Raw genomic sequence first — 23967 nt, 5'->3', positions numbered from 1 at the left:
TATAAAAGAAAAACATATTTACTGTAACAGTTCAAGCAACACTGAAGTGCATAAAGGAAAAGTTAATAATAATTCTTCGATCTTACTTTCCCACATATACAAAAACAATGTTAGTTTGGTGTTGCTACTTCTAGATATTTTCTATTGATACAATTATATGTTGACTTAATGAGCTTTATTATTGTTGTTTTTGAAATGCAATCACACTAATACATTTTATTCTGTAATTTTCTTTTCATGGGAATTCTTTCAATATTGTAATATATGTTCCTGTTCATTTAATGTCTGCAGAATTAATGTCTGCCAGAAGTGATAAAGCATCCATGCACTGTAACCAATCAACTATTTCTCTTGATTGATATTTAGGTGGTTTCTAATTTTTTTAAATATGTTTTTATTGAATTTTTATTTTATTTTATTTTTTTTAGAGAGAGAGAGGAAGCAGGAGAGAGAGAAAGAGATAGAAATCTTGATGAGAGAGAGCCATCAGTTGGTTGCCTCCTGCATGCCCCCTACTGGGAATCAAGCCTGCAACCTAGGCATGTGCCCTGACCAGGAATAGAACCAGTGACTTCTTGGTGCATGAGATGACTCTCAACCACCGAGCCACTCAGGCCAGGGTGGTTTCTAAATTTTTGCTGTCACAACATGCTGCAATGAACATCCCTGTACATATATTGTAAACCCTAATTTTCTTTTTCTGTATGCAAGACAGAAACTGATTGCTTTCTAAAAAGTTGCTTAACTTTCATCTTAATACTTGAATTTTCAGCATATTTGAATGTGAGATTTGAAGCAAGAATAGAAATGAGATCTTAAACATTTTTCATAATGATTCCAAATATCCATAGAAAATAGAAAGCTGAAAAATAAAGTATTGAGTATAACCAAAAGGCTTATATTTGAAATGACTGAAGTCTGAAATCAGAAATGTGGGAAAAAGAAATATTTTCCCAAGTAACAAAACAGAAACATGACTATAGCCCCCAAATGCAGTATCAAGAATTAAAAGGCAAAGGAAAAATTTCCTTCTATAATCACCGAAATAATTCATTCGTGTTATTCTGTAAATAGTCAGCTGAGTCAGCTGGTTATTTAAATTCTGTTTCAATACCAACCTTGAAAAACTTACAGTATCTTGTTAAAGCCTATGGAGGCATCTTCCTTGGCCTGCTGTCGCAGACCCAGGAGGCACCCTTCCCACGCCCCTCTTGGGGCCCTGCCTCCTGCAAGGTAGGATAACAGTCAGCTTGCGAGAGAGGAACAAAAGTTACAATTAGGCTCTTGGAATTGGCAGTATTCCACAGAGGAAGATGTATTTGTTCGGTCAGTGTTTCACTTTGAGGCTGGCCTGGAAGAGATCATTTTCCTTTATCCAGTAAAATCTGAAACTCCAAAATCTCCACCACTCTCTCAAGAGAGAACCAGGTGAAAACTACAATCAAGAGGAGCGATGGCCATGGGGAAAGAAAGGGCAAAGTGCCTAGGAAATCAATGAGAGAAGGAGAGAGGGAGGGACGGAGACTGGAGAGAGGAACCCCTTCACACACATCCCGACTTCAGGGGAAAAGGAAAGAAAGTTTGGTGCACCGCCTCTGCCCTCGGAGTGCGGGCTTGAGAGTCAAAGTTTTATTTCTGGTGGGGAACAGTTTCTTCCTGTCCTTCCAAGTTTTAAGGGCATAGCCAAGGGGCTGTGTCCGCAATACCCACGGCACGGTTCTACAGTAACGTGCTCTTCTTTGCACAAGAAGATAGCGCTACTTATTCGTCTTCGTGATTCATGCTGTTTTCTACTGACGGATAGTTTTACACTAATCCTGCCACTCCGTTTCCTTGGATTCCATGGTGACCAGCTGGTCCCATGTGCAGGCAGCTGGTTCTGCCTGTGGAACAGCTAATTGGCCAGCAGTAGGAATGAGCCTGTGACCTCCACCTCATGGATTGAGTGCTCAATCATCACCGGAGTGTGGGCTTCAGTCACTCAGAGCTGGATGGTCGGGGCTCCAGCACTGATTAATTGTGAAGAGTCATGCAGTGTACATGTCTTCACTTAACCTCAACTTGTTATCTATAAAATGGGAATAATAATTGCTCTCTCAAGTGTTTTTGAGAAGATTAAATGAGCTAAAATATTTAAAACATTTACCTCAATAATTAAACAGACACTCTTTGGCACTCCCAAGTAAAACATAAATAATATGGCATCTTTCCTTTGGATGTAATTCATAGGTGTGTCTACCTAAGAAGTAGTTGGCCACGCCTTGAACATTAAGCATGGGCCAAGAGAAAAGCCTCCTTCACATCAGTGTGCAAAAATAGGTGTGCAGGTGTTTATGGAAAGCCTAACACAAAACTTAAAGCAATCAGAGAATATCTTTGATTGCACCCCAGAGAATCCTGAGAATGTCTGTGTTTAGTACAGTTTTTTGTCTGACTCCTAGTTTGAGTTAGAGTTTAAACCTCTCTCTTCATTTCTAGTTTAGTTGTCTACCTCTGATCAACTGTTCTTCCTTTTGAATGATATATTTGTCTATTATACTGTGCCACTGACAGAGGCCTAAAATATAACCATACCCTTTTACCAGTTGGTGGATAGTCTGGCCTTCATTCTTAATTTCTTTAATCATGTTAAAGTTTTCCATACTATGATTCCATCTCACAAGACTTTCAGAGAATGCTAAGAAACTTGCTCTGCACAGATAAAAATAATGATACGAAGTCATTTCCTTCATTGCTCTTCGAATTCCCATATAAAGTTATCTACCAAATATACCTTGCCTGGTACCAAGTGTGCCTGCTTAACATGGGTTAATGCTTGTGATATTAGTCACCGTGAATTGCTCAAGAGTTGAGATCAGGTAGGCAATCACTGAGTTCATCTGTAAAAAAAAACATGACTATAGTAGTGTTAAGGAATAAAAGGCCCCATGGCTACCAAATGACTGCAAATTATTTCAACAGATTTGAGAGTATTTCATAGAAACATATACTGCCCCAGACTCTGAAAATGCCAGAGGGCAGGCAGTCTGGATAATTGTCTTACTTTACCCTTCAATAAGTCATTGTTTTCCATTTATGAGTTTCTTTTTTTAAAAAAATATAGTTTAATAGCTTCTGTCTTACTCCAACTGCTCTGCTTGTTTGATTTTTAAATAGAATTTGTGGTTTGAATTAAATCCTGCTTTTTGAAAATTGACTTTATCTGGAAAAGATTTCCCTACATTTTTTTCCTACACTGGCACTCATTGAGACAGAGAAGAGAAAAGGAGCCACACAGGTAATTTGGAGGTAAGTAGCTCTTTTAGAATAACCTCTCTCTTTGTCTCCTGGGGAGCTTTGGCTAGGGCTATGAACTCTGGAAGAATCAAGACTCTGGAAGTAAGTTTCCAGAACTGGGGCATTAAGCAAGTGTGCATTATACCCAGGGCGTCTGACCTTCCAGTGTTGTACTTTGCCAAATGCAGGGGGAAACTAATGAAATCTGTTCGAGTTGTCATGACAGACAGGGCCATATGGAAAGTGCTGGAAAAATTCCTCCTTAGACTATAATTGCCTTGATGGGCAGAAACTCTGCCTTCCATCAGCTGTGGTATGTGTATGGCCCACAGTGCTTGAGGCAGTGCTCAGGGTTTATTGTTTTAGGCCACAAAACAAAATTAAAATGGGATGCTAAAAATACTGTTTGCTTGAAGGAGCCAATTATATTTTATTTCATTTTTTTCATAGTGTCAGGTTCCTTAATCCCTGAGTACATAATGTGTACACAGGTTGATGATATAAAAAAACAAAACAAAAACAAGATACAGTTACATGATTTATCTATGGTCATGTAGATGAAATTGCCCAGTGGATGTGTTGCTCCCTTCTAACTGAGCATTGGGGCACCATGTAGAATATTTGAGCATGGAAGTCAGCAAGGCTCTGTAGCATAATGCTTAAGGTTCAGCCTCTAGAGCCTGTGTTTGAATTCTGCTCCATAATTCCTTAACATCTCTGTGCCTCAGCATTCCTGTCGATAAAATCACTATAGTCATTGTACCTAACTCACCAGGTTGTTATGAGAATTAAATAAATTAATATACACATTTAAAAGTGCTTCAAATAGTGCCTTGCATATAGTAGGTGCTATATAAGTCTTAGTTATAATTATTATTTTAAAATTTTTACTATCATTAAGAATCTAGGATTTTGCCCCACTAAATGTGGTTCTCTATAATGGAAAAGTTGATTGCAAATTTGCCAAATTCTCTCTCTATTCTTTCATTCCCTTTCTCCCTCCCTCTCTCTGTTTCTCTCTCTTGACTTCTCTTTTCCTCTCTTCACCTGGTACTCTGGCTGCATGTCCACATTGCGATACTTGATATTTCCAGTCTTTCCCTATGATGTGGGCAGATCTGAGTTTTTGTGGGGACAGTGGCAGGGCTGTGGTGCCCACATCTCAAGTATGGGAAGGTAAATGCTTCAGTTGTTAGGGGCTCCCACTCCATACACCCCCCCATGCCTAACAGAGGAAGGAACATTTTTCTGTGTGGAGGTGGCTTTCATGTTGGAAGGGAACGGTTGATGGTGTTATTTTTGTTCCCCACAAATGTGGATGTTTAAAATAGTGCTTATTCAATCGGCGTAAGTGACACATAGACTATGTATAGTGGTGGAACTGGGCAGGTGATGAGGGCCAGATCTCACCAAAACCAAGAGTCATGTATCTCCACTGATAACACCCAAGGGACCTTCCTGAGGACGGCCAGCACAGAGCCCCCATCGTGGGCTGCCTGGCGAATTCACCGGCACAGCCACCGAATTGTTTGACATGGATGGACCTCGGAGCCAGTGAACTGGCTTTTGGCTTCGTGTCCACGGGGCATGCCAGTGGGTCACATTTCCTCCCTGAACCTCCCTCCAGGCAGCACTGTACTCATGAGGGGTAAGTGTGTTCGCTCTTCTTTCACGCCTCTTGACTCGGTGCCCTGCAGGTCTGGAACTCAGCCAGCGTAACCGAATCAGGAGGCTGCAGCTCGGGCTATATTTAATTGGAGGTTTATTGTCTTGTCACGGTTTTAGAAGTTTAGAGAACTTTTTTTTTTTTTAATATTGATTGGATATTGTTGGGAATTGAAGTAGTGTCAATTTTGATCCCAGGTGCTCCTTTTTAGTGACTATAATTAAAAGTTTATTTAAAGCATTATGTTTTAAGTCTTTGAAAATTGCCCTTTCAGTGAGGATTCTAGAAGGGACTCTTCCTATTTTGAAACAAACGGATTAGGTTTCATGCAGTGAAACTTTGGGGAAAATGGGATAGAATGTTTTATTCCTATAAAAAATTTTATTATCAGAATTCATCTGACTTTAGGTAAGAGAGAAGGAAATGCTTAGCTTTTGAGGCAAGCATAAAGCTTACCATATGTCCAAGGGAGATTTTGAAATTGTTATGGATTGTCCTTAAGTGGATTTGAAATGCAATGCAGAATTTGGATTTTATTTAAGAGTGAGGGGGAAATCCCACTTAATCAGACTCGGGAGTGAAAGTGGCAGCGAGTGAAGAGTAATTTCACACTTCTCAGACACCATTATAACCGATGCGTGGGACATTTGGTTGATTCGAATCAGAACCCACCTGCCTCCTCCACCCTCAACCTTCTCCTGTCATCTTAGAGGCTCCTCTGTACCCTCAAGTGTGGCTTCACTATGACTAGGGAATAGACACTAAAAATATTTCTGGAATGACGTGACCCACTCTCGCCCCATCCAGGAAAAGGAGAAGCCTTCACCAGAAACAGCACATACTTTCCTTCCATTTCTGGGAGTCCCAGGGTCGACCTACGGATGCTGCTCCATGCCCGTCCATGGCCGATGGCGTCCGGACTCCCAGCTGCCGACGGTGCCCGGCAAACAGCTGGGCGGGACGGCTCAGCCACAGGCAGGCGGCCGCGGTCTCGGCCAGGGCAGCAGCCCCCCAGCCCCGGGCCACCCCTGCCGCCCCGTCCGGGCGCCTTCCCGCCTCCTTCAGCCTTGCCCCGGCCCCGCCGCAGGGGCTGAAGACCTGGGAGGTGGTGGCAACGGGGGCGGCGGCGTCCGCAGCCTGGGGCCCCGTCCAGGCGCGCAGGACCCTGCTTCGGGCCACCCTGCGGCCTCTCCAGCGCCGGGCAGGGACCCGGGGCGGCCCCGGCGCTCACCGCTGTCTCGCCTTGTCGCTGACGTCTAGGCGAGGGCTCAGCCTGGAAGCCGCGGCCGCCGAGCCGAACGCGCGGGCCAGGCCGAGGGAGGTGGGGCACGGGGCGAGCGCAGCCCCAGACAGCCAGGAGCTCAGGCAGCAGCTGCGGCCGCTGCCCAAGCCGCCGGCCTCCTCCCAGCAAGAGGCGAAGTATGCGGGGATGTGCGCCTCAGCCGGAGCGCAGAGGGAGAGGCCCGGGGCCACGGGGCTCACTCTGGAGGGCTCACCTGGGCGTCAGAGGGCCTCCGGGGCTGCCGGGGAGAAAGCCCCAGGTGAAGCCAGCAGCCAGGAGGGCCAGGCTCCGGCCCCCCGGGGGAACCCTGCTTCTCTGGAGGGCGCCCCAGCCCGGCTCCCCGGCCCCGAGCAGGGCGACTCCTCCTCCGCCGCCCCCTCGCCCGCGGACGGAGCAGAAGGTGGCCTCTTCAAGCTGGATGAAACCACCGCATCCCCAGGGGCTCCGGCCACCTCGTCGTCTTCGTTAGGCTTCGAGAGCGACAGCGGTGAGAGCGCAGCGAGCCGCCAGCCCGGGGGAGCAGGCGCAGAGGAGAGGGCAGGCGGGGCGCAGGCAGGGAGAGGGGCAGCGCGGGGAGGCGACGGGACCGACTGCGGGGACATCGTTGCCAAGTCTCAGGGCGGCAGGGGGCCCCCCAAACGCGAGGAGGCTCACTACATCACCACCCACGAGATCCAGCTGAGCGAGGTGGAGCAGGACATGGATTTTGACGTAGGGCTGGCCTCCCACTGGGATTTCGAGGACAACAACGTGATCTACTCATTCGTGGACTACGCTTCCTTTGGTGGCAGTGACGAGACCCCTGGGGACATCAGCACCCCAACCGAGGAGGAGGACAACAGCTGCTACCTCAGCACCACTCCCAGCACCAGCGCCACGCGGACGCCCAGCCCCTGCAGCAGCGACCCCCCGCGTCCCGGCGCGGGCGGCGGCGACACCAGCAGCACGGAAGTGGGCAGCGGCCCTGCTGACGGCGGCCCCGCTCCCCCGCCCGCCAGGCCTGGCACTGCCGCCGGGCCTGAGCCCTCGCCCGAGCCCCCGGACGCAGCCCCGGGGGCCGCGGCCGCCAGCAGCTGTGGGAGCGCAGCGAGCCAGATCCTCCTATCAATCAACCCGGCCTCCCGAGCTATAAAGGAGCCTAGCAACGTGCGTGCAAAGCAAAACATTCTCTCCGCTGCCAAGCATGAAGGCGACATGAGCCTCCGCGTCTCCGCAGCTGCTGAACACAGCTCAGGTTCGCTCGAGCGCGACCCGGCTGCAGCCGTGGCTCAGGACCCTGCGAAGAAGTTCATCGCTGTGCCTGCTCGCCTGCAGACGCGGTGCGGGGCCGTGCGCGCCAAGGAGCTGGTGGACCACTCCAGCGGGGCCTCCAGCGCCGTCAGCGAGCTGGACGATGCGGACAAAGAGGTGGGTAACCTGACCTCGCGCGCCTTCCGGAGCCTCGCGTACCCCTACTTTGAGGCCCTGAACATCAGCTCCCGGGAGTCCTCCACGCTCTCGGAAGTCGGCTTCGGGCGCTGGTCCACATTCCTAGACCTGAAATGCGGGGGTGTTGGAGCCAGGGTGGAGCAGAGCCTGCTGCGCAGCAGCGCGGCCTCGGTGGCGGCGGGCCTGAGGAAGGGCGGCGCGGCCAGGACAGCCGCGGACCAGCTCCGCATCCACTCCAGGAGGTCCCAGACCAAGGCCTTGGAGTTCGTGGTCAGCAAAGTCGAGGGCGAGATCAAACATGTGGAGACGCCCCTGTGTTTCCAGAAGCAGGTTCAGACAGGCTCCCGCGTGGTCACCCTCCTCGAGCCTCTGAATTTACGCAGTGAGAGCAAAGCCAGCCCGACCCCCGGGCCCTGCAGGGCCGCCAAAGGCTCCAGCAAGGGCCCGGGGTCTGTGTACACCGACGACGGCTCCGAGGCCCCCGAGAGCAGCAAGCCTGCCCCCCAGAAGAAGTCCAAGTTTGCGTCTAGTCTGCTCAAAAATGTCATCTCCAAGAAGATGCAGCGGGAGCATGAGTTCAAAATGGAGAGGGGCGAGGTCACGGACACCTCGCACCCCAACCCCCCCAGCGCGAGCAGGGAGCCCGAGGGCCCCTCGGGGGGCGACAGGCAGCGGGAGAGGGGCCTGCAGAGGCAGAGCTCGCGCCACTCGGAGGCCAGCTCGGAGTACACGGTGCTCAGCGCGTCGGATGCGGGCGGGGAAGGGTCCGTGGTGGGGTCCAGGTCCCCAATCTTCAAAGCCAGCGCTCCCCGGGAGAGCCATGCGGGCTCCGGCCGCCCGGGCCCCGACGGACACGCAGAGGAAGTGTGTGAGATTAAAAAGAGCGCCTCGGAGACCGTCAAAGGCATCTTCCTCCGCAGTCAGAACAGCGCGTTCCGGTCCTGGAAGGAGAAAGAGGCCGAGAAGCGGGAAGAAAAAGCCCCCATTGGGAAGCTGAAACTCCCCAAAGGCGGTGACTGGAGGGCTGATCTCGGGGAGGTGTCGGCCAGCAAGTCCACCATCATGTCTCGTCTCTTTGTCCCCAACATCCAGCAAACTCCGAAGGAGAAGCAGCCGGGGAAGAAGGCCACCAAGTACCCGGCGGCGCAGGCCACCTCCACGGCGGTGATCCGGCCCAAGGCCCCGGAGATCAAGATCCGGCTGGGGAGCGTGCAGCAGCCGAGCTCGGACTTCAGCATCGCCAAGCTGCTCACGCCCAAGCTGGCGGCCGGCAGCGCCTCCGGCCTGCTCAGGGCCGCGGAGGACGGCGCCAGGGCGCAGCAGAAGCTCTTCCGCGGCGACAGCCTGGAGAAGGTGCCCCAGTTCCAGGTGCGGGACGTCAGAGACAAGTCCAAGGCGCAGGGCCCCCTCCACCAGGTGCGAGACGTCAGGAAGCTGATCAAAGGGTCGGCCGAGAGCGGCGACAAGGGCAGTGTGACCCCGGAGCAGGGGCTGAGCGGCCCCAAACCCAGGCAGCTGGCGGCTGCGGCGGGGGGCTCCAGACCCCTGTCCCCCATGGTGATCACGTGCCAGGCCCTGGTCAGCCAGAGGGAGGACGGCGCGGACGGAGAGCTGAGGGAGAGCGTGGGCAGGGGCGGCGGCGGCAGCGGCTTGAACCCCTCCTCGCCAGAAGGGACGGTCTTGGTTCACAGGGCATCTGGCAGGCTGCCCGTGGCCACCATCGCCCCCAATAAGCCCGAGCAGGGTTCGTACCTGCCTGTGCTCAAGATCATCTCCAAGGCTTCTGCTCAGAAGACCCCGGAGAAGGCCAAGGACGACGAGGTCAGGGAGGAGGGGAAAGGCGCGGGGCCGTCGCGCAACGCGCTGGAGAAGCTGACGGCCGCCGTGAGGTCCATGGAGGAGCTGTACAGCTTCAACAGGAACGAGTGGAAGCGCAAAAGCGACCCCCTGCCCGTGATGACCGACAGCCACGTCCTGTCGCTCATTGCTAGCGAGGAGAGAGGAGGGGCCGGGGGGCCCGAGGGGGACCCCGAGAAGCTGGCCAAACGGCTGGGTGAGGCGGGAGAGCGCGCCGCGGGAGTCAGAGACGGAGTGGTCCTGCGAGGGGCGCCCCTGGAGCGCCTGCAGCGGAGAAACTCCAACCCCACCTCCGAGAGCGTGTCTGCCCGCGCAGCCGCCTTTGAGAGCCTGGCCAGGGAGAGGCCCCGGTCCCTCTACATTCCCCCCGTCCACAGAGATGCGGAGAGAGCCCAGCCCCTGCAGCCCCTCCCCCCGCTGCCCAGCAGCCGCAGGGTGTTCACAGTCAGTGCCAGCAGCACCCAGAAGACTGGGGGTGTGGCTGGCAAGTTCCCACAAGGGCTTTCTCCAGAGAGCCCTTCAGCAGCAAAGGGCAGCAAGTCTCAGGGACTCCGTTCCCTCAAGATCTCTCCAGCCACCCGGGCACCTCTTGATGAGGTGACCAACAGGAAAAATGGCAGCAATCTGGAAAAGAGCAATAGTGACTGTGAAAATTACCTGACCATCCCCCTTAAAGGAAGCTCTGCCGCTGGGGAGCTTCCAGGCAGGCCTGGGGCTGGGAGGGAGGGTCCCGCAGCCTCCTCAGCGGCCACTCTCTGCAGCTTGCCCCCGCTGAGCGCTCGCAGTCAGGTCCCTGGTTGCCCCAAAGGTTCCCAGGTCAGCGGTACCAGCCGGCCGGCTTGGCCTACCAAACCTGACAACCCACGGCAGGCAGTTGCTGCCCCTGCCGGACCCCAGAGCCCTGAGCATCCTCCCACTGCCATCTACCACCAGCAGCCACTACCCTTCACCCTGCAGGGGGCCCAGCCTCAGGTCCTGTGCTTCTCCCCACCTGGCATGCCTGCCCCAACACCCGCAGGCTCAGCTCCAGTCCCCACAGATGCCTTCCAGCAGCCACAGCCTCAGCAGACCCAGCGTAAGATGCTCCTGGATGTGACAACTGGCCAGTACTACCTGGTGGACACACCAGTACAGCCCATGACCCGGAGACTGTTTGACCCCGAGACAGGGCAGTATGTGGATGTGCCCATGACCTCCCAGCAGCAAGCTGTGGCTCCCATGTCCCTCCCTGTGCCTCCTTTGGCCCTGAGTCCTGGGGCCTATGGACCCACCTACATGATCTACCCTGGGTTTCTGCCCACAGTGTTGCCTACCAGTGCCCTGCAGCCCCCGCCACTTGCTCACACTCCAGGGGGCAGTGAGCTCTCCCAGATGGTGGCGGAGACCCCCAGCAAAGAGGCAGCTGCCAAGTTCACCGAGGCCCCATACTTTATGGCCTCTGGTCAGTCTCCCACCTCGGCTTCCTCCTCCACCCCAGCAGCCACATCCCAGCTCGTGGGGGCCAAGGGCTTTGCCCAGCTGCACGGCAAACCTGTCATCAGCATCACTTCCCAGCCCCTGGGGCCCAGGATCATTGCACCACCCTCCTTCGATGGCACCACCATGAGCTTTGTGGTGGAGCACAGATGATGAACAGTCACCAGGAAGCAGATGGAGACACTGCTGGTGAGTGAGTGTGACTTTGATAATCAGGTTTAAGGAATTAAGAGCAACCCTGTTTCTTGGTGTTTGAAGTGGCAGGTTTACAGTAAAGGAAGCTGTCTAGAAGTGGGCATTGTGGGAGAAGAGAGCAAAACCCCACCCAAATTATTAAGGAGCTAATTGTCTTCCAAGCTTCCTCCTCTCCACACTCTCCAGTCTCTGTGGCCTTTCCCCTTTGACCTTTTCAAATTGTCTGTGTGTGTTTGTGTTTCTCATCTCTGAGTAGCAGGGAAGTGAACCTTGGACCTGTCAAGTTAGCCTTTGGAGAAGGTTGACAGAGGAGAGAAACAAAAACCTGGTCCAGGTGTCATGGAGTGAGCCTCTATTCCTGGCAACCCCAGTGGCAGAAGGCAGAACATCCTGAGAGATCATTGGGAGCACTGTTAATGGGCTTGCTCCTCAGAAGTAAGGAGAGTCAAAGGCTGACGTTTCCTTGCGAGGCGTTTTTCTGAAATCTGCAGAAAACTCTCCCTGCTTCACATCTTTCTCTTGCAGTTTCTTATACAAAGAGGCTGTATTTTTTAAGCGCTTGTGTTTCTGTTTTCAGATAATCAGAATACTTTTTCTTAGATGAATCCAAGGTCTTTAAGTTATCTTACACACACTCACACACACACACACACACATACACACACACTTGACCTCTATGAGAGGGGAGATTACCAAACTGTGGCTCCTTGGAGGGGCTGCTGTGTTTGATCCAGTAGCTAAGACTGAATCCACTAGTCTCAGCTGCCAGTCCTACAAGGTGCTCATTTTCATATCTGCTTTCTTTCCCTTCAGAAAAGAAGCACCTTCCACTTGCCCCCCTCTAAAGGAAATCAGATAGATTCCTAACACCTATGTTAATCCAAATTCATAGACTGGAATCTTTGCTGTAAATACAGTCCAGGAAACTTGATAGGGAAAGTGAGGCTGAATCAGGACACTTCAGGTCACACACATGAGAAAGACAGTGGCAAACTTCAGATAGGAGCACAGAGATGGTAGCACTGTGGGGACGAATTGCCCCTCATTCTCCTGTTCTCTTCGGATTAGGAAGGGTTGACATTATAAATGTTTCTTCAACTTTCACTCCTTGGTAAGATTATACCAAACCAAAAAGGGAATGGAGAGGAGAGAAACCCTTTCTGTGTGTATATAAAAGAAATAAGCCATTTCTCTCTTTTCTGAACTGAAAAAGAACAGAAGAACTTTGTTTCATTGGGCAGTGAAATGAAAGAGCCCTAAATTAAGAAGTAGGATCATTAGATTAGAGTCACAGCTTCTTCTCACCAGCTGTGTGTTCTTGGGCTGCAAACTCTCACACACTCATGGCTCTCATGTGTCAAAAACATCTACTCCTCAAAATGTATTGCCGGGGTTGGGGGTGGAGGTGGAAGAGGGCATAGAGGGGACAAATGGTGATGGAAAAAATACAATAAACGTATCTGAATGTCAGATGATACAACAGCATATTGCAAACTAAAAAAAATCCTTTCAAAGTACAGGGTTATTACATATATTGGACCACAAGACAACATTAGGCCACTGTTCAAAAATCCTTGGGTCTTTCTCAAAGAATTAAGGTGAAAATGCAAGCCTCATTTTACTTGCAATCTGGAAACAGATGATTCAAAATCTTTCTCTTCAAGAGTTTGCAACAGGCACTCTGTGATGATCATAAATAAAGAGGGAAGGGGAAGATTAAAGATAAAGGATGCATCTTTTGTCTGATGTAGAAAATGGAGGAAAAATTCAGTATGCATGTGGAGGAGACTCAGAATTAGAGAGTTAGTTTTGCCGAAGGAAAAGAGTAGCCTCTAGACAAAAGCGTTTTAATCTTCTGGACAGGTGGTGCATTTACCTAAGGCTATTTTGGAGCAGCTAATCCTGCAAGGCCTTTGTGTGAGCTGTGGAGGTGCAGAACCAAGGGGAAGGGAGGACAGGGGCAGAGGGTGGAACCAGGCACACATGCTCCTGTAGTCCCCTTGGCAGCTGCCTTTGGCCTTTCTCCTGTCTGCTGAGTCCAGAGAGGTTAGGTTTGGAGTTGTTTCTGTCAGACACAAATATAAATCAGAGTTTTTAGTATTCAAGATTTGAACATGATTATTTTGAAAATTTATTTCTTTTTGAAAGCACAATATTTATGTTAGTTCACAGCCCTGAAGATAGACAGAAATCAAAAGCTGGCTTCACCATTTAAGAAGACTGGTGAGGAACTAACAATTAGCTTTGCTGTGTACAGGCAAAAATCTAATTATTAATATTCAGATAACTAACAAAAATCCTTCAAAACTCACCTTCCTGAGAGTTCTATACCACTCTGAAAAGAAAAGTCAGACACATAAATGTGTAGTTCTTTTCCTTAGGGTAAAACAAATTTAAACATTGTTCAGCTATATCAAAAATTACATTGTACACACCCAATTTATCACCTGGTGCTCATAGAAATGGTCCTTGTGAGAAGTCTTGGAAGCTGGTTTCAGTTCAAGATTTCCTTTGAAAACCAGCCTTGTCCCAGAGATTTTCCTTGAGATAGGATTTGGTTTTGTGTACCCTTTTCAATGAAGTATCTTAAATGATTTGATCCAATCACAACATTTCACAGAGAAGAAAACTGGGGCCTAGAAAAAAATTTGTTTTGCTCAAGTCTCAAGAGAGTAAGAGAGCCAGGACCTGTGGAGGGCTCTTAGCCCCTGGACCACACTTATGTTCAGCTCTTCCAGGAGCTGCTCTGCGAGTTTGCTCCTTGGTTGGAGGCATGGAGCAAAGGAACGGAGGCAAAAGAGTGAAATGAGATCTGAACTGGCAGGGACACCTGGGACCTACTCTCTGCCTCTCTGGACATTTGCAAAATGATTGTTTGAATGAAATGCACTAAAACCCTCATTCATTTAACAAACATGAATTATATGTTTACACTCTACCAGCCAATGTACTATGCGGTGACTCTGAACCCCCATGTGACCTAGTGTGGTTCCATCAGCCAAGAACCTGCACTCCAGCAGGACACACACCAGACACACAGAACTGCAAAACCAGCTTCAAGTCCTGTCTTAACCTTTAAGATGCCTTCCAGCTCAAATAATAAGAATTTCACCATCTGTTTTTAGCTGCACATTGTAACAGGGAGCTTTGCTTTCTCTGCCTGTATATATTTGAGCATAACCAGCTGCTGTTATTTCTTTCTAGTTATTCTGTTATGAATTTCTCTTTAGTTTTGCTTTTATAGGTGGGTCTTTCCCACTTCTAAGAAGATAATTAGTAATGCTATTTATTTTATTATTATTTAAAATAGTAATAGCATCACAGATTGTGAGAAATAGATGAAGCTGTGTATATCCGGTAGCCCAGTGGCCAGATAGTTGCAATGGGAACCAACTTGTAACATACCAGCATGCAAGGCACAGCGGTTGCAAAACTTCACTACTTTCTCCCTTTTCTCTTTTAGACCCTTGTTGTTTGTTGATTTTTTTTTTTTTTTAAGTCCCAGTTCCACAGGGTCTTTGATGCCTTTTCCAATGAGGTTATTTTTGTTTTTCATTTTCTATCATTAGAGGCACGTAGCTGTATTTTTCCTTCTCTGACATGTTCACTCTCATGCTTTCTCCTGGCCACCCACTTAGATGCCATATTTTTGTTTTTAAATTTTTATTGAGACTTGATACTAAATATCATTTGCAAGGGCATAAAGATAAAATAAATATGTAATATATCAAAAGAAAATTTTAATTGGCACTATATCTGCTATGCATTGGGCGTTGCATTTATTTTGTTATATTCGAATGTCTTTTTTTTTTTTGTAAGATTTTATCTATTTATTTCTTCATTTCTTTTTTTTCTTTCTTTTTATTGTTGACACTATTACAGATGTCTCATTCCCCCCCCCCTCCTTTTGCCTCCCTCCACCTAGCACCCCCCTCTGGCCATCTCGACACTGTTGTCTGTGTCCATGGGTTATGCATATGTGTTCTTTGGCTAAATCCCTTCACTTTCTTTCATCCAGTCCCCACCTCCCCCTGCCCCTCTATAGCTGTCAAACTGCTTCTGCATTTCTGATTGTGCCTTATGTGGCTCCTACAAGTTGGTCTTTCTTTTTTCTTCACTTCCTCGGAGTTATTTCTACCCTCCGGGTGGAGCCCCTCAGGTCAGCAGCTGAAGTGGAAAGAGAAAGGGGCTGGATTTAGGGGAGCTATTTTTGTAGAGGGTTCTAAGGAGGCCCTAGAGAGGTCCTTAGATCATCAAACCCTGTCCCCTTGTGTTAAAATTGCAGGAGGAAATTGGGCTTCAGAGAGGTTAAGTGACCCTTCTTCAGTCACAGTATCCCTTTGGGGCAGAGTTGAGACCCAAACACCAAATGCCCCCATACCAGAGCCTTTTTTTTAGTTTACTTCTTTCCTATTGCTCTTCAGTCCCCTCCTCTTTTTCTCCCTAAGGGCACTCTTCTTTGGTGGTCCTCCTTCCTGGCATCTGCCCCACTAGTTCACTTTCCCTCCTTTTTTCCTTTGTTATTTGTTTGAGAACTTACTTTTTGTTCTTTGCCTTTTTTTTTTTTTTTTTTTGCAGGGATGGGGGTGATTTTATTCCTTATTGTGGGTTTTCCTTTCCATTCACTTCAAGCTGATTTAGTTTAATGCCTCACCTTGCTTCTTCTCCTCTCACATTTTTGTTTGTAATTTGTTTTTAAACCCAGACTGAATAGCCTAAAGGGCCAGCGCCCCCCTGCCAGCTCCCTCACCAGCACATTCTTTGCAGCTTTTGCAGGGGGCCAGGCGGCTGCAAGCTCAACACTCCATTTTCACTTCACTCCATAATTACCTTCCTGAATCAATTTGTTTATTTGTATTTTTCTCTGGTTTGGTTGTGACTTCCCCTCCCAATTATTATTATGTCTGTTGTTTTATTTTATTAGCTTCTTAGTGTCTTTTTTGCTCCTTTCTTTTCTCCCTTTCTCTTCTTGGATTATAGCTTCCCTCTTGCTTTTAATTTTGTGCCTCTCTCCACATTTTTATTGCCCTTTTTATTTTCTTCTCTACCTTCTATAAAGTTAATAAAAATTAAAAGTAATAGCTAATGTGTTTTAATCATTTAACATCACACTGTCTGATTATTAAAACAAGTACTTACTATTTTAATCTCTATTTGATAAACGAAGAAATAGCTTGTCTCAAATGAACAGATCAGTTGAAACCCAGGCCTTTCATGCTTCATGGCCATGTTCTTGTAGGTGGGCCCTTGTTTGCCCTTCGCTAACTTTCTGCCTTCCAGATCTCAGGTCTTTCTTGTGAATTGTCCCTCTTTTGTCATCTGAGAAAAAAAGAAAAAAAGGTCAAAAATTGACCCTGAATCTGTTCATGTCTAGCATATATCAAACCTCCATGTGTATTATTCTTTTGATTAAAAAATTAGCTGTCCTTTGTTATTTTTATGCCCCAGCGAGGAATCTGAGCCAGTGTCAGCATTTCTAAGAGCTGTGGATCTCAGTGGTGGATAATTCTGTGTGTATGTGGGGAGGGGCAGGTGGGGGATGTCCACCTGAGAGTGGATCACCCATGGATGCCAACGAGTTCATGCATTTTAGTTGGAGGGGAGCTGCGTGGTTTGACTAAAGCCCAAGTATATCCACCTTGAAGTCCTGGAGCCCTGTGCGCTAATTCTAATACTCTTACTGCTCTGGACACATCAGATAGCTCACGGTATATAGCAGGAGTTCTAGCTGCCTTGGAAATTGTAACCTCACAAATGCCTTAGAGACCCCTCATCTCTCAGGGGCACTCATGGGAGCAAAAAATCTGGCCTTACCCTTGTTTTATATTTCTGCAAACTGGAGGCAATGTCCACAGCTCTGCAGTCAGAGCTGGCTGATCTCTTGGGACAGGTCAGTTGGCTGTGGGTCAAGGTACTCTAGTATGCCCCAAGCTTTCCAGAATGTTATATAACCCTGGGCCTAGATTGCCAGCTGCATGGTGGTGATTTTCCTCTCTGTCTGGGCACAAATGTGTGGAGCAAGGGAAACTCTGACCCAGCATCCCTTCTGAACTCTTGTCATGTGTTCTAGTCCTATAATCACGGGAGTCACCCAGGCCAAACTGCCTGTCAACACAGTATAGTCACACCTCTCATCTTTGCTGACTTCTTCACAATCTTCTGAGCAGTTAAACTGGTGATTTTATTGTTTTATCCTTAATAAGAATCAGATCTTTATTACTTTTCAGATTTCTAATAAAATTCCTCTTGAGTTATGAATGAATGAAAAGGCAGTGTCTGGACTATGGATCCCTGAAAACATCTCAGTAGATTGTATAAGCAGAGTTTCCCTCTATTTCTCAATATTCTGGAGTGCTCATGTCCCCTTTGATTCCCATAGAAATGATTCTTTGGGGTCTTCTATTTTCTTCTCCTTTTGTAATTATATTTCCCTTTCTTGTTGCTACTTCATATGTCGTCAGGTAGAAAAACTTAAATTTAGCAAATGAAAAGTCTCCAAATTCACAAAGGTCCCTTTCATCTTGAAGGCCATTCCCTATTATAAAACACAAAAGAATAAAAATTTTCAAACATGAAATATTATACATATGAAATCATAATTATTCATACAGATTTCTTTTTTTAAGCATATATTTGACAGGTCAGTTTCTAGATAGAAGGATTAAAATGTCCCTTGATGGCTAGTGTGATTGCATTAATTGATTAGATAACTGTTATTTGATACTTTTAGGAGGTTACCTTTCACACGAGAGCCTTCTTAATCCCTCTAAATATTACCTGTAGGCCACTCTGTTTCTGTCTTCATAATATTATGTTCAAATATCAACTCTCAAATGTTAAAAAAGTTCTTTAGGCAAAGTTCTGGTAGATACACTACAAAAAGGGATAATTTTCAGTAAGCTTTTGAACATGTCAGTTGCTTGTTTTAGAATGGATTTAACTCCATTCTAAGTTACAGGCTCTAACTGGTATATCTCATTTTAAACAAAATGTATTAGATGAAATTACACATAATTTAGGTAGTGATCATTTGTTTACAAAAATTCTCAGTATAGAGTTTACTCTTTTAACTAGATTACTAACTCGTGATGAATTCAGTTTATGTATGATATTCTGGGAACATATCTATTACACTGTTTTATCTCAGCTGTGAATGATTTCAATGAAACCAAACATTTCACTCTAAAATTTTTTTTGTTTAGTTCATTGGATTTAATTCAATTTTCAAAGAGACGTTCCCCTTTGGGTACTTTCTTGAAGGGAGTATAATGTCTAGAAAGTTCAGAAACACATTTGTCAAACACATTTTGAAATGTGAACTTCATCATTATTAATATTGAAATCAGACAAATAGTTAAATGAAATGTATTTTGACATTTTCTTGTTTCTTTAAAAGTGAATTTTACCTCTAGAACTAACCATCTGTTCTTATCTATGCTTGTTTATAGGAACAAGACAGAAAGATGGACTATTCTTTAATATGAAGGTTGCATTGTAACAGCACTAAGAATTCACCTGAAAACTTCCTCTACATGTGTTATTCTTAGTTTTGCTCTTATAAACCGAGTGTGTAAGTTTCTATATTTTCCTGAACAACCCTGTTAAGACAGTTTGTGTTATTTTAGTTTTACTAGGCTGATTGAATGGTTGCATTTTTCCCCTATAAAATTATTTCTTTTTATACTTTAATACAGGACATAAGCTATCTATTTACCTTTTCCTCCATTTGGCTAGACAAAAAAAAATACCTTACGTATTTTCACATTTCAAACCATACAAGAGAATGGTATTTGTTCTGTTGTAAACCAAACCAGTAAATCAATAACTTGGATTCCAAATTTCCTTGTAGGTTCTTGGAATACATGAGGACTAGCTGGCAGAATTGCAGCACATGCTTGGATTTTAAATATGATGGCTCCTCACTTTGAATCATATACCAGTCATGCCTAGTCATTCTCTTGGTTATAAACTACACGTTCTTTTATTGGGTTTAGCATGATTTCAGATGTGATTGTGAAAAATAGTGGTTTTAACTTTTGTGCTTTGTTTTAATTTTCCCATGTACAATGTCATGACCCTATATGTTGCCTTAAAATAGAATGGCTTAAAATACTGAAAGCCATTGATTATATTTAAAATTAAGTTCTTAGTCTCAGGAAGGTATAAAATATCTCTTTCTCTCTAGTAACCCAAACTTTGTTATGAGTGCCTACCTTTTTTTTTTTTCTTCTTCAATGATTCCCTCCATAGTTGCATACTCCTGGCTCTCACGGATTGTTTGGAGTCCGAAGAGTGACCGGTTTGGGGTGATAGAGCAGAATGGAAGCTCCTATTCAGTGGCTCTGAGTCTCTCCAGCCATACCAAGAGCAGTGACCTAGGGTTACATCGCTTGCTCTTTGTGGTTGTAAGAGACAACGAGAGTCCAAATCACAGAATCTTTCATCAACATTCAATACTGCCTCAGTTGTAACCCAGTTCTGAACGTTATTTTAGTGAGTGTTCACAGTGAGTCTTGAAGAGTTGATTGATCAGAATTAGTAAGTGTGTCAATATATATTCGACAAATGTTACATTGGAATATTTATTACTGTTTAAAAGAATACCTTGAAGGTTTTCCCAGGCTTTCTAATTTAAAGAATCTCCTCTTCTTTACTGATTTGTTCAAAGATAAAGCATTCTGGTAATTTTTTTAAAAGACTTATTTTGATTTTAAAAGTCATCAGTATTTGGTTTCTGCTTAAAGATGCTTCTTGAAGCCATATAATTTTATGCTATTCCTGAGTGAAGGTGTGAGTGAAAAAGGATGAGGCTGATTGTTGTATGATTCATGTAATCTCATTATTTTGTACTTAGGCTTCCTATCTCAGACTCTTAAAAATAACTCAATTTCACTTTCAAGGCCTTCCTTAAAGGGATATTTTTTCAAAAAAAAATATATATATGTTGGATAAAAGGGAAGGTTTGAGGGAGGAATAATCAGCTCTGCTCACAATTCAGTCAATCATTGGGCTGATGAGCTGTGAAATGCAGTTATAGGCTCTATGAGACATGAAACATGAAACATGAAGCAGCCTCTGAGTATGGGAAAGATGCCCTTGTACAATATTAGGGGAAGTGTTACATCTTTGTCATCAATAGATTCACCCCAGAATTTACTGATTTTTTTCACCACTGGGGAACTAGTTACAGCGTCAGTCCTTCCTCATTTTCAATAGAGATTGGCTGGATATGAAGTCACTTTGGATTAAAGATTTTTTTTAAACTATGTGTGACTTTGAGGAAAACCCAGTGGTCATGCTGAGTTAGTCAACTGCTTGCCAGCTCTCCAGAAAGACTCTTCTTTCCTAGAATATGTGGTCAAGTTCTTATCTACCAAGGGTCTGGGGCCCCATAAGCTACTTATCATGATTTATCAACAGCAGATCTGAGCCTTAAATCCTCACATTGAGGTAAACCAAGACAACACTAGGAATGAAAGGAGAACTTTGCATTTGTTGGTTCTATCAGAGAGGCCAAGTCCTCTGAGGAGCTGTAAAGTTGTAGTAAATGTCTAAGAGATTAAGAATGTAACTTTAAAATAATATTCTATGAATATGACATTGTCAATTGATAATTTTGTGGTTTTCTATTTCCTCAGACCACACAAAGCTGCTAGGCCATTTACTACCTCAAATGATAGTGAGGAACATTTTAGAAGATTTGAGGTAAATCTAAATCCTTGTTGCAATGTTTTATCACTTCTTGAGGTTGCATTGATGTTTGAATGAAGTGGTGGTGCCCTTCCTTTTTCAACCAAAGTTAAGTAGAAGAAGAGCCTATGCACCTTCCAACCCATAAAACTATCACCCTAACACCATCCCTTTAGCCACAGAACTACTCTCTTACTTTTGATACACAAAACTATTTGTGAAGCATGTAGATTTCCTAAATAGTGCCTTGAGCTCAAATCTAATTAGATTTGCAGAGTCTGGCTTTTATCATTTTCTCTTAAGGTTACAAGTATGACTTGGTTTTCCAGAGGAACCACAGTGCATTGTGTGTAGAAATCTTGACCCATTTCCTCTTTTTTCCTGTTGGTTAAATGGTCAGGTTGAAATATGCTCTATTTAAATTGTTTTTGGAAAACTGAACACATTTGTAACCATTATGAAAATTAAATTCACCAGAATGTTTTTTCTTAAAAATCACTCACTGAACTTGCCCTCAGAGTTGAGTAAAGCCCAGATATGCATATGTCTGTATATGTCTCTGTGTTTATGGCTCTCTGTATATCATTGACTAAATAAGTTAAAACTAATTACATCTTGAAATCTCCATGATAAGTCTCAATTGTTAACATACATCTCAAATTCATCCTTAGATCACTAGGAAATGCCTAGTTACATAAATGTTCTTTAATTTCAGATTTGACTTTATCTTTGCCTCTTAAAGAGATTTAATGTGCTAAATTATTTTCATACTCAATGTGTTTACTACAAATTGAATACTCATGCTACCTGAAATAATACTTTGGACTGCAGGACAGTATTGATTCTTAAGTAGATTGACTATAATCTTGTGATACATATATATATTCAAATATATATATGTGCATGAGAAAACATATTCAATGATATTCTCTGTGTTTAAAAACTATCATGGTATACTTTTTCTTATGTGGTGCTTGAGGAGTTTCATTCTACAGTTTACAAGGTGTAGGTTTGCACCCCAAATTCTCAGGGTATGCTATTTTACCCAAATACTTGAAAGAAAAAGGTGCCCTGTACTTTATCAGTACTGTTGAGGGGGGAAATTATAAATTATGTATAGGTTTGTTTTAGACAAATCAAATTCATAAAATATGTTAGGCTTTTATAGAATTTCTAAGGAGATATACATATAGATATGATATATATTTTCAAGAGACTGTTTCTACATTCTTAACTAACTTCTGGGTTCTCAGTAGGCCTCACAGGTGCATAAAATCATTAATAAAGCATGTAGCATGCTTTATTATACCTTGCTAAATTATACCTTGAACTTGAATCTAATCAGAATTGTAGACTCTGGGGTGGGGGTGGGGGAAGCGGGTTTATCTGTGGCACGTGTGATTACAAGGCCCAGGGGAGGATTCTGAAAAATGGACTTGTTTGTATGCCCCGTGTCTCAGAAGAGAACTGAATGGTCACAGCAGTATTAGTAAGCTGTTAATATTCTTGTTTTGTGTTGCAACTAGAGCATATTACTAGATTTATTCCTGTTTAATTCACAATGGTGCAGAATAAAACACACACAACACATCTAATTTGATTTCTTTTTTTAAGTTTCATAATTGCTTTTTACAAGCTAGTGTTAATGGCAAAAAGTCATTTCCAGGGCTCTTTGGAATTACCTATCGTACCTGTATCTATTTTCTAGTAGATGGTCCTTTTTTCCCCTCCCCCTTTGAAGATGTAAGTTTCTATATTTACATTTAAATCATATTATTGTACAGTAAAGACAGTGGTGGTTGAAAAGAATGTGAAGACTGAGGAAGTTATGTCCCAAAAAGAGAAGAGTAAATTGTGTGATGAATGAAGAAAGACATTGGGTAATGCTGAATGATACCCTCGGCTATGAAAAAAGCCAGTGGTAAATGGAAAGAATGTGAAATTTTGGACTGCTTTCAAGATAGAAATCTTGGTGGAAGAGTTCCTACCTTAGGTCTGATACGACTCAGTTATAGAATGTACTGAGCTTGGCCAGTGGGACTGAATCCAGCCCAACAGCTCTGAGAATTACATGATAGTGTATTTGCATATGGAGAAAACTACTTAGACAAGGACTCTGTGAGGCTAGCTTACTGACCTTAATTGCCAGCATTTGTAGGTGATTGTGCAATCTTGTGTATTGCTCTTTTATTTTGACTCTTGAAAAAAAATGTGTTGTTTTTCCAGTAAAAGTCACTGCGAAGAAAACATGCATTGTTTGTCTTTATTTTAACTCAAAAATAAGCTTTGGACATTTTCATTTTCTTCTAACTTAAATCCTTCATTTAACTAAAATACTCTAATGTTTCACATCCAGGTTGTATTTGTTTTCTATTGTTGCATTAACCGCAAACTTAACTGCTTAAGGTGAAGCACATTTATTATCTTGTAGTTCTGGAGGTCAGGAGTCTAGGATGGGTCTTTCCCTGAACCCATAGTATTTCACCTGTCCAACCCAAAGAATCTCACTGCCTGCGAGGAGTGCCTACCAAGGTGTGTGATGCTGGCACCAAAGAGCAACCTAAACAACAATGTCCCTGAGGGCCCACTTGGAGGCCCAGGAAAGTAGTTGTAGTTTTCCCCCTCAAAACCTGAATAAAAGAGGCACACATTTTGGAGACCTACTGCACAGTGAGGATCAATGTGTAACATGTCCCTTAAGTCAACCACAGTTAACTGAAGTCACTACAGACCTTAAGATTGAAGCCCCCAAAAGACTTGAACCCACATTTCACCAAGAGGGACTTCCAGGATTCCTCACATATGTCCAGGGTTAAGGGTGATCAGGCAAGAAAGAAAATTGAGGGCAGTCTCAGGCCTTATATTTTCCTAAGTCAACTCTGGCTTCCAGCTCTTGTTTCCAGTGAATTCTCATATTTCATTCTCCATCTTATCTCAACCATGCGCTGTTATACTTTGCATTGCATTACCCTGCCAGACTTCATCGCAGTACACCCTTCCAACCCTAAGCATTCCTGACTCAAGCCTTCATGTGTGGCAGGATTTTGCTGAAGGTTTAGGGTACATGGGATAGAGGTTTACAGGTGCTCCATCATAT

General features: G+C 45.2%; 1 protein-coding gene across 1 annotated transcript; it reads left to right on the top strand.

The window, feature by feature from the left end:
• Positions 1-4814: 4814 nt before the first annotated feature.
• LOC308565353 (uncharacterized protein C4orf54) lies at positions 4815-23107 on the top strand (the record flags this gene model as incomplete). The annotated part of the gene is made up of 3 exons (XM_081154399.1): positions 4815-4924; positions 5750-11174; positions 18629-23107. The coding sequence occupies 2 exons, from the start codon at positions 4815-4817 to the stop codon at positions 11136-11138; spliced, it is 5499 nt and encodes a 1832-aa protein (XP_081010525.1). The 3' UTR covers positions 11139-11174; positions 18629-23107.
• Positions 23108-23967: the final 860 nt, after the last annotated feature.

The sequence above is a fragment of the Miniopterus schreibersii genome (assembly GCF_964146895.1).
Source record: "Miniopterus schreibersii genome assembly, chromosome: 1".
Classification (NCBI taxonomy): Eukaryota; Metazoa; Chordata; class Mammalia; order Chiroptera; family Miniopteridae; genus Miniopterus; species Miniopterus schreibersii.
The sequence above is the reverse complement of the archived record's forward strand: the minus strand, read 5'-3'. Positions and strand labels throughout refer to the sequence as shown.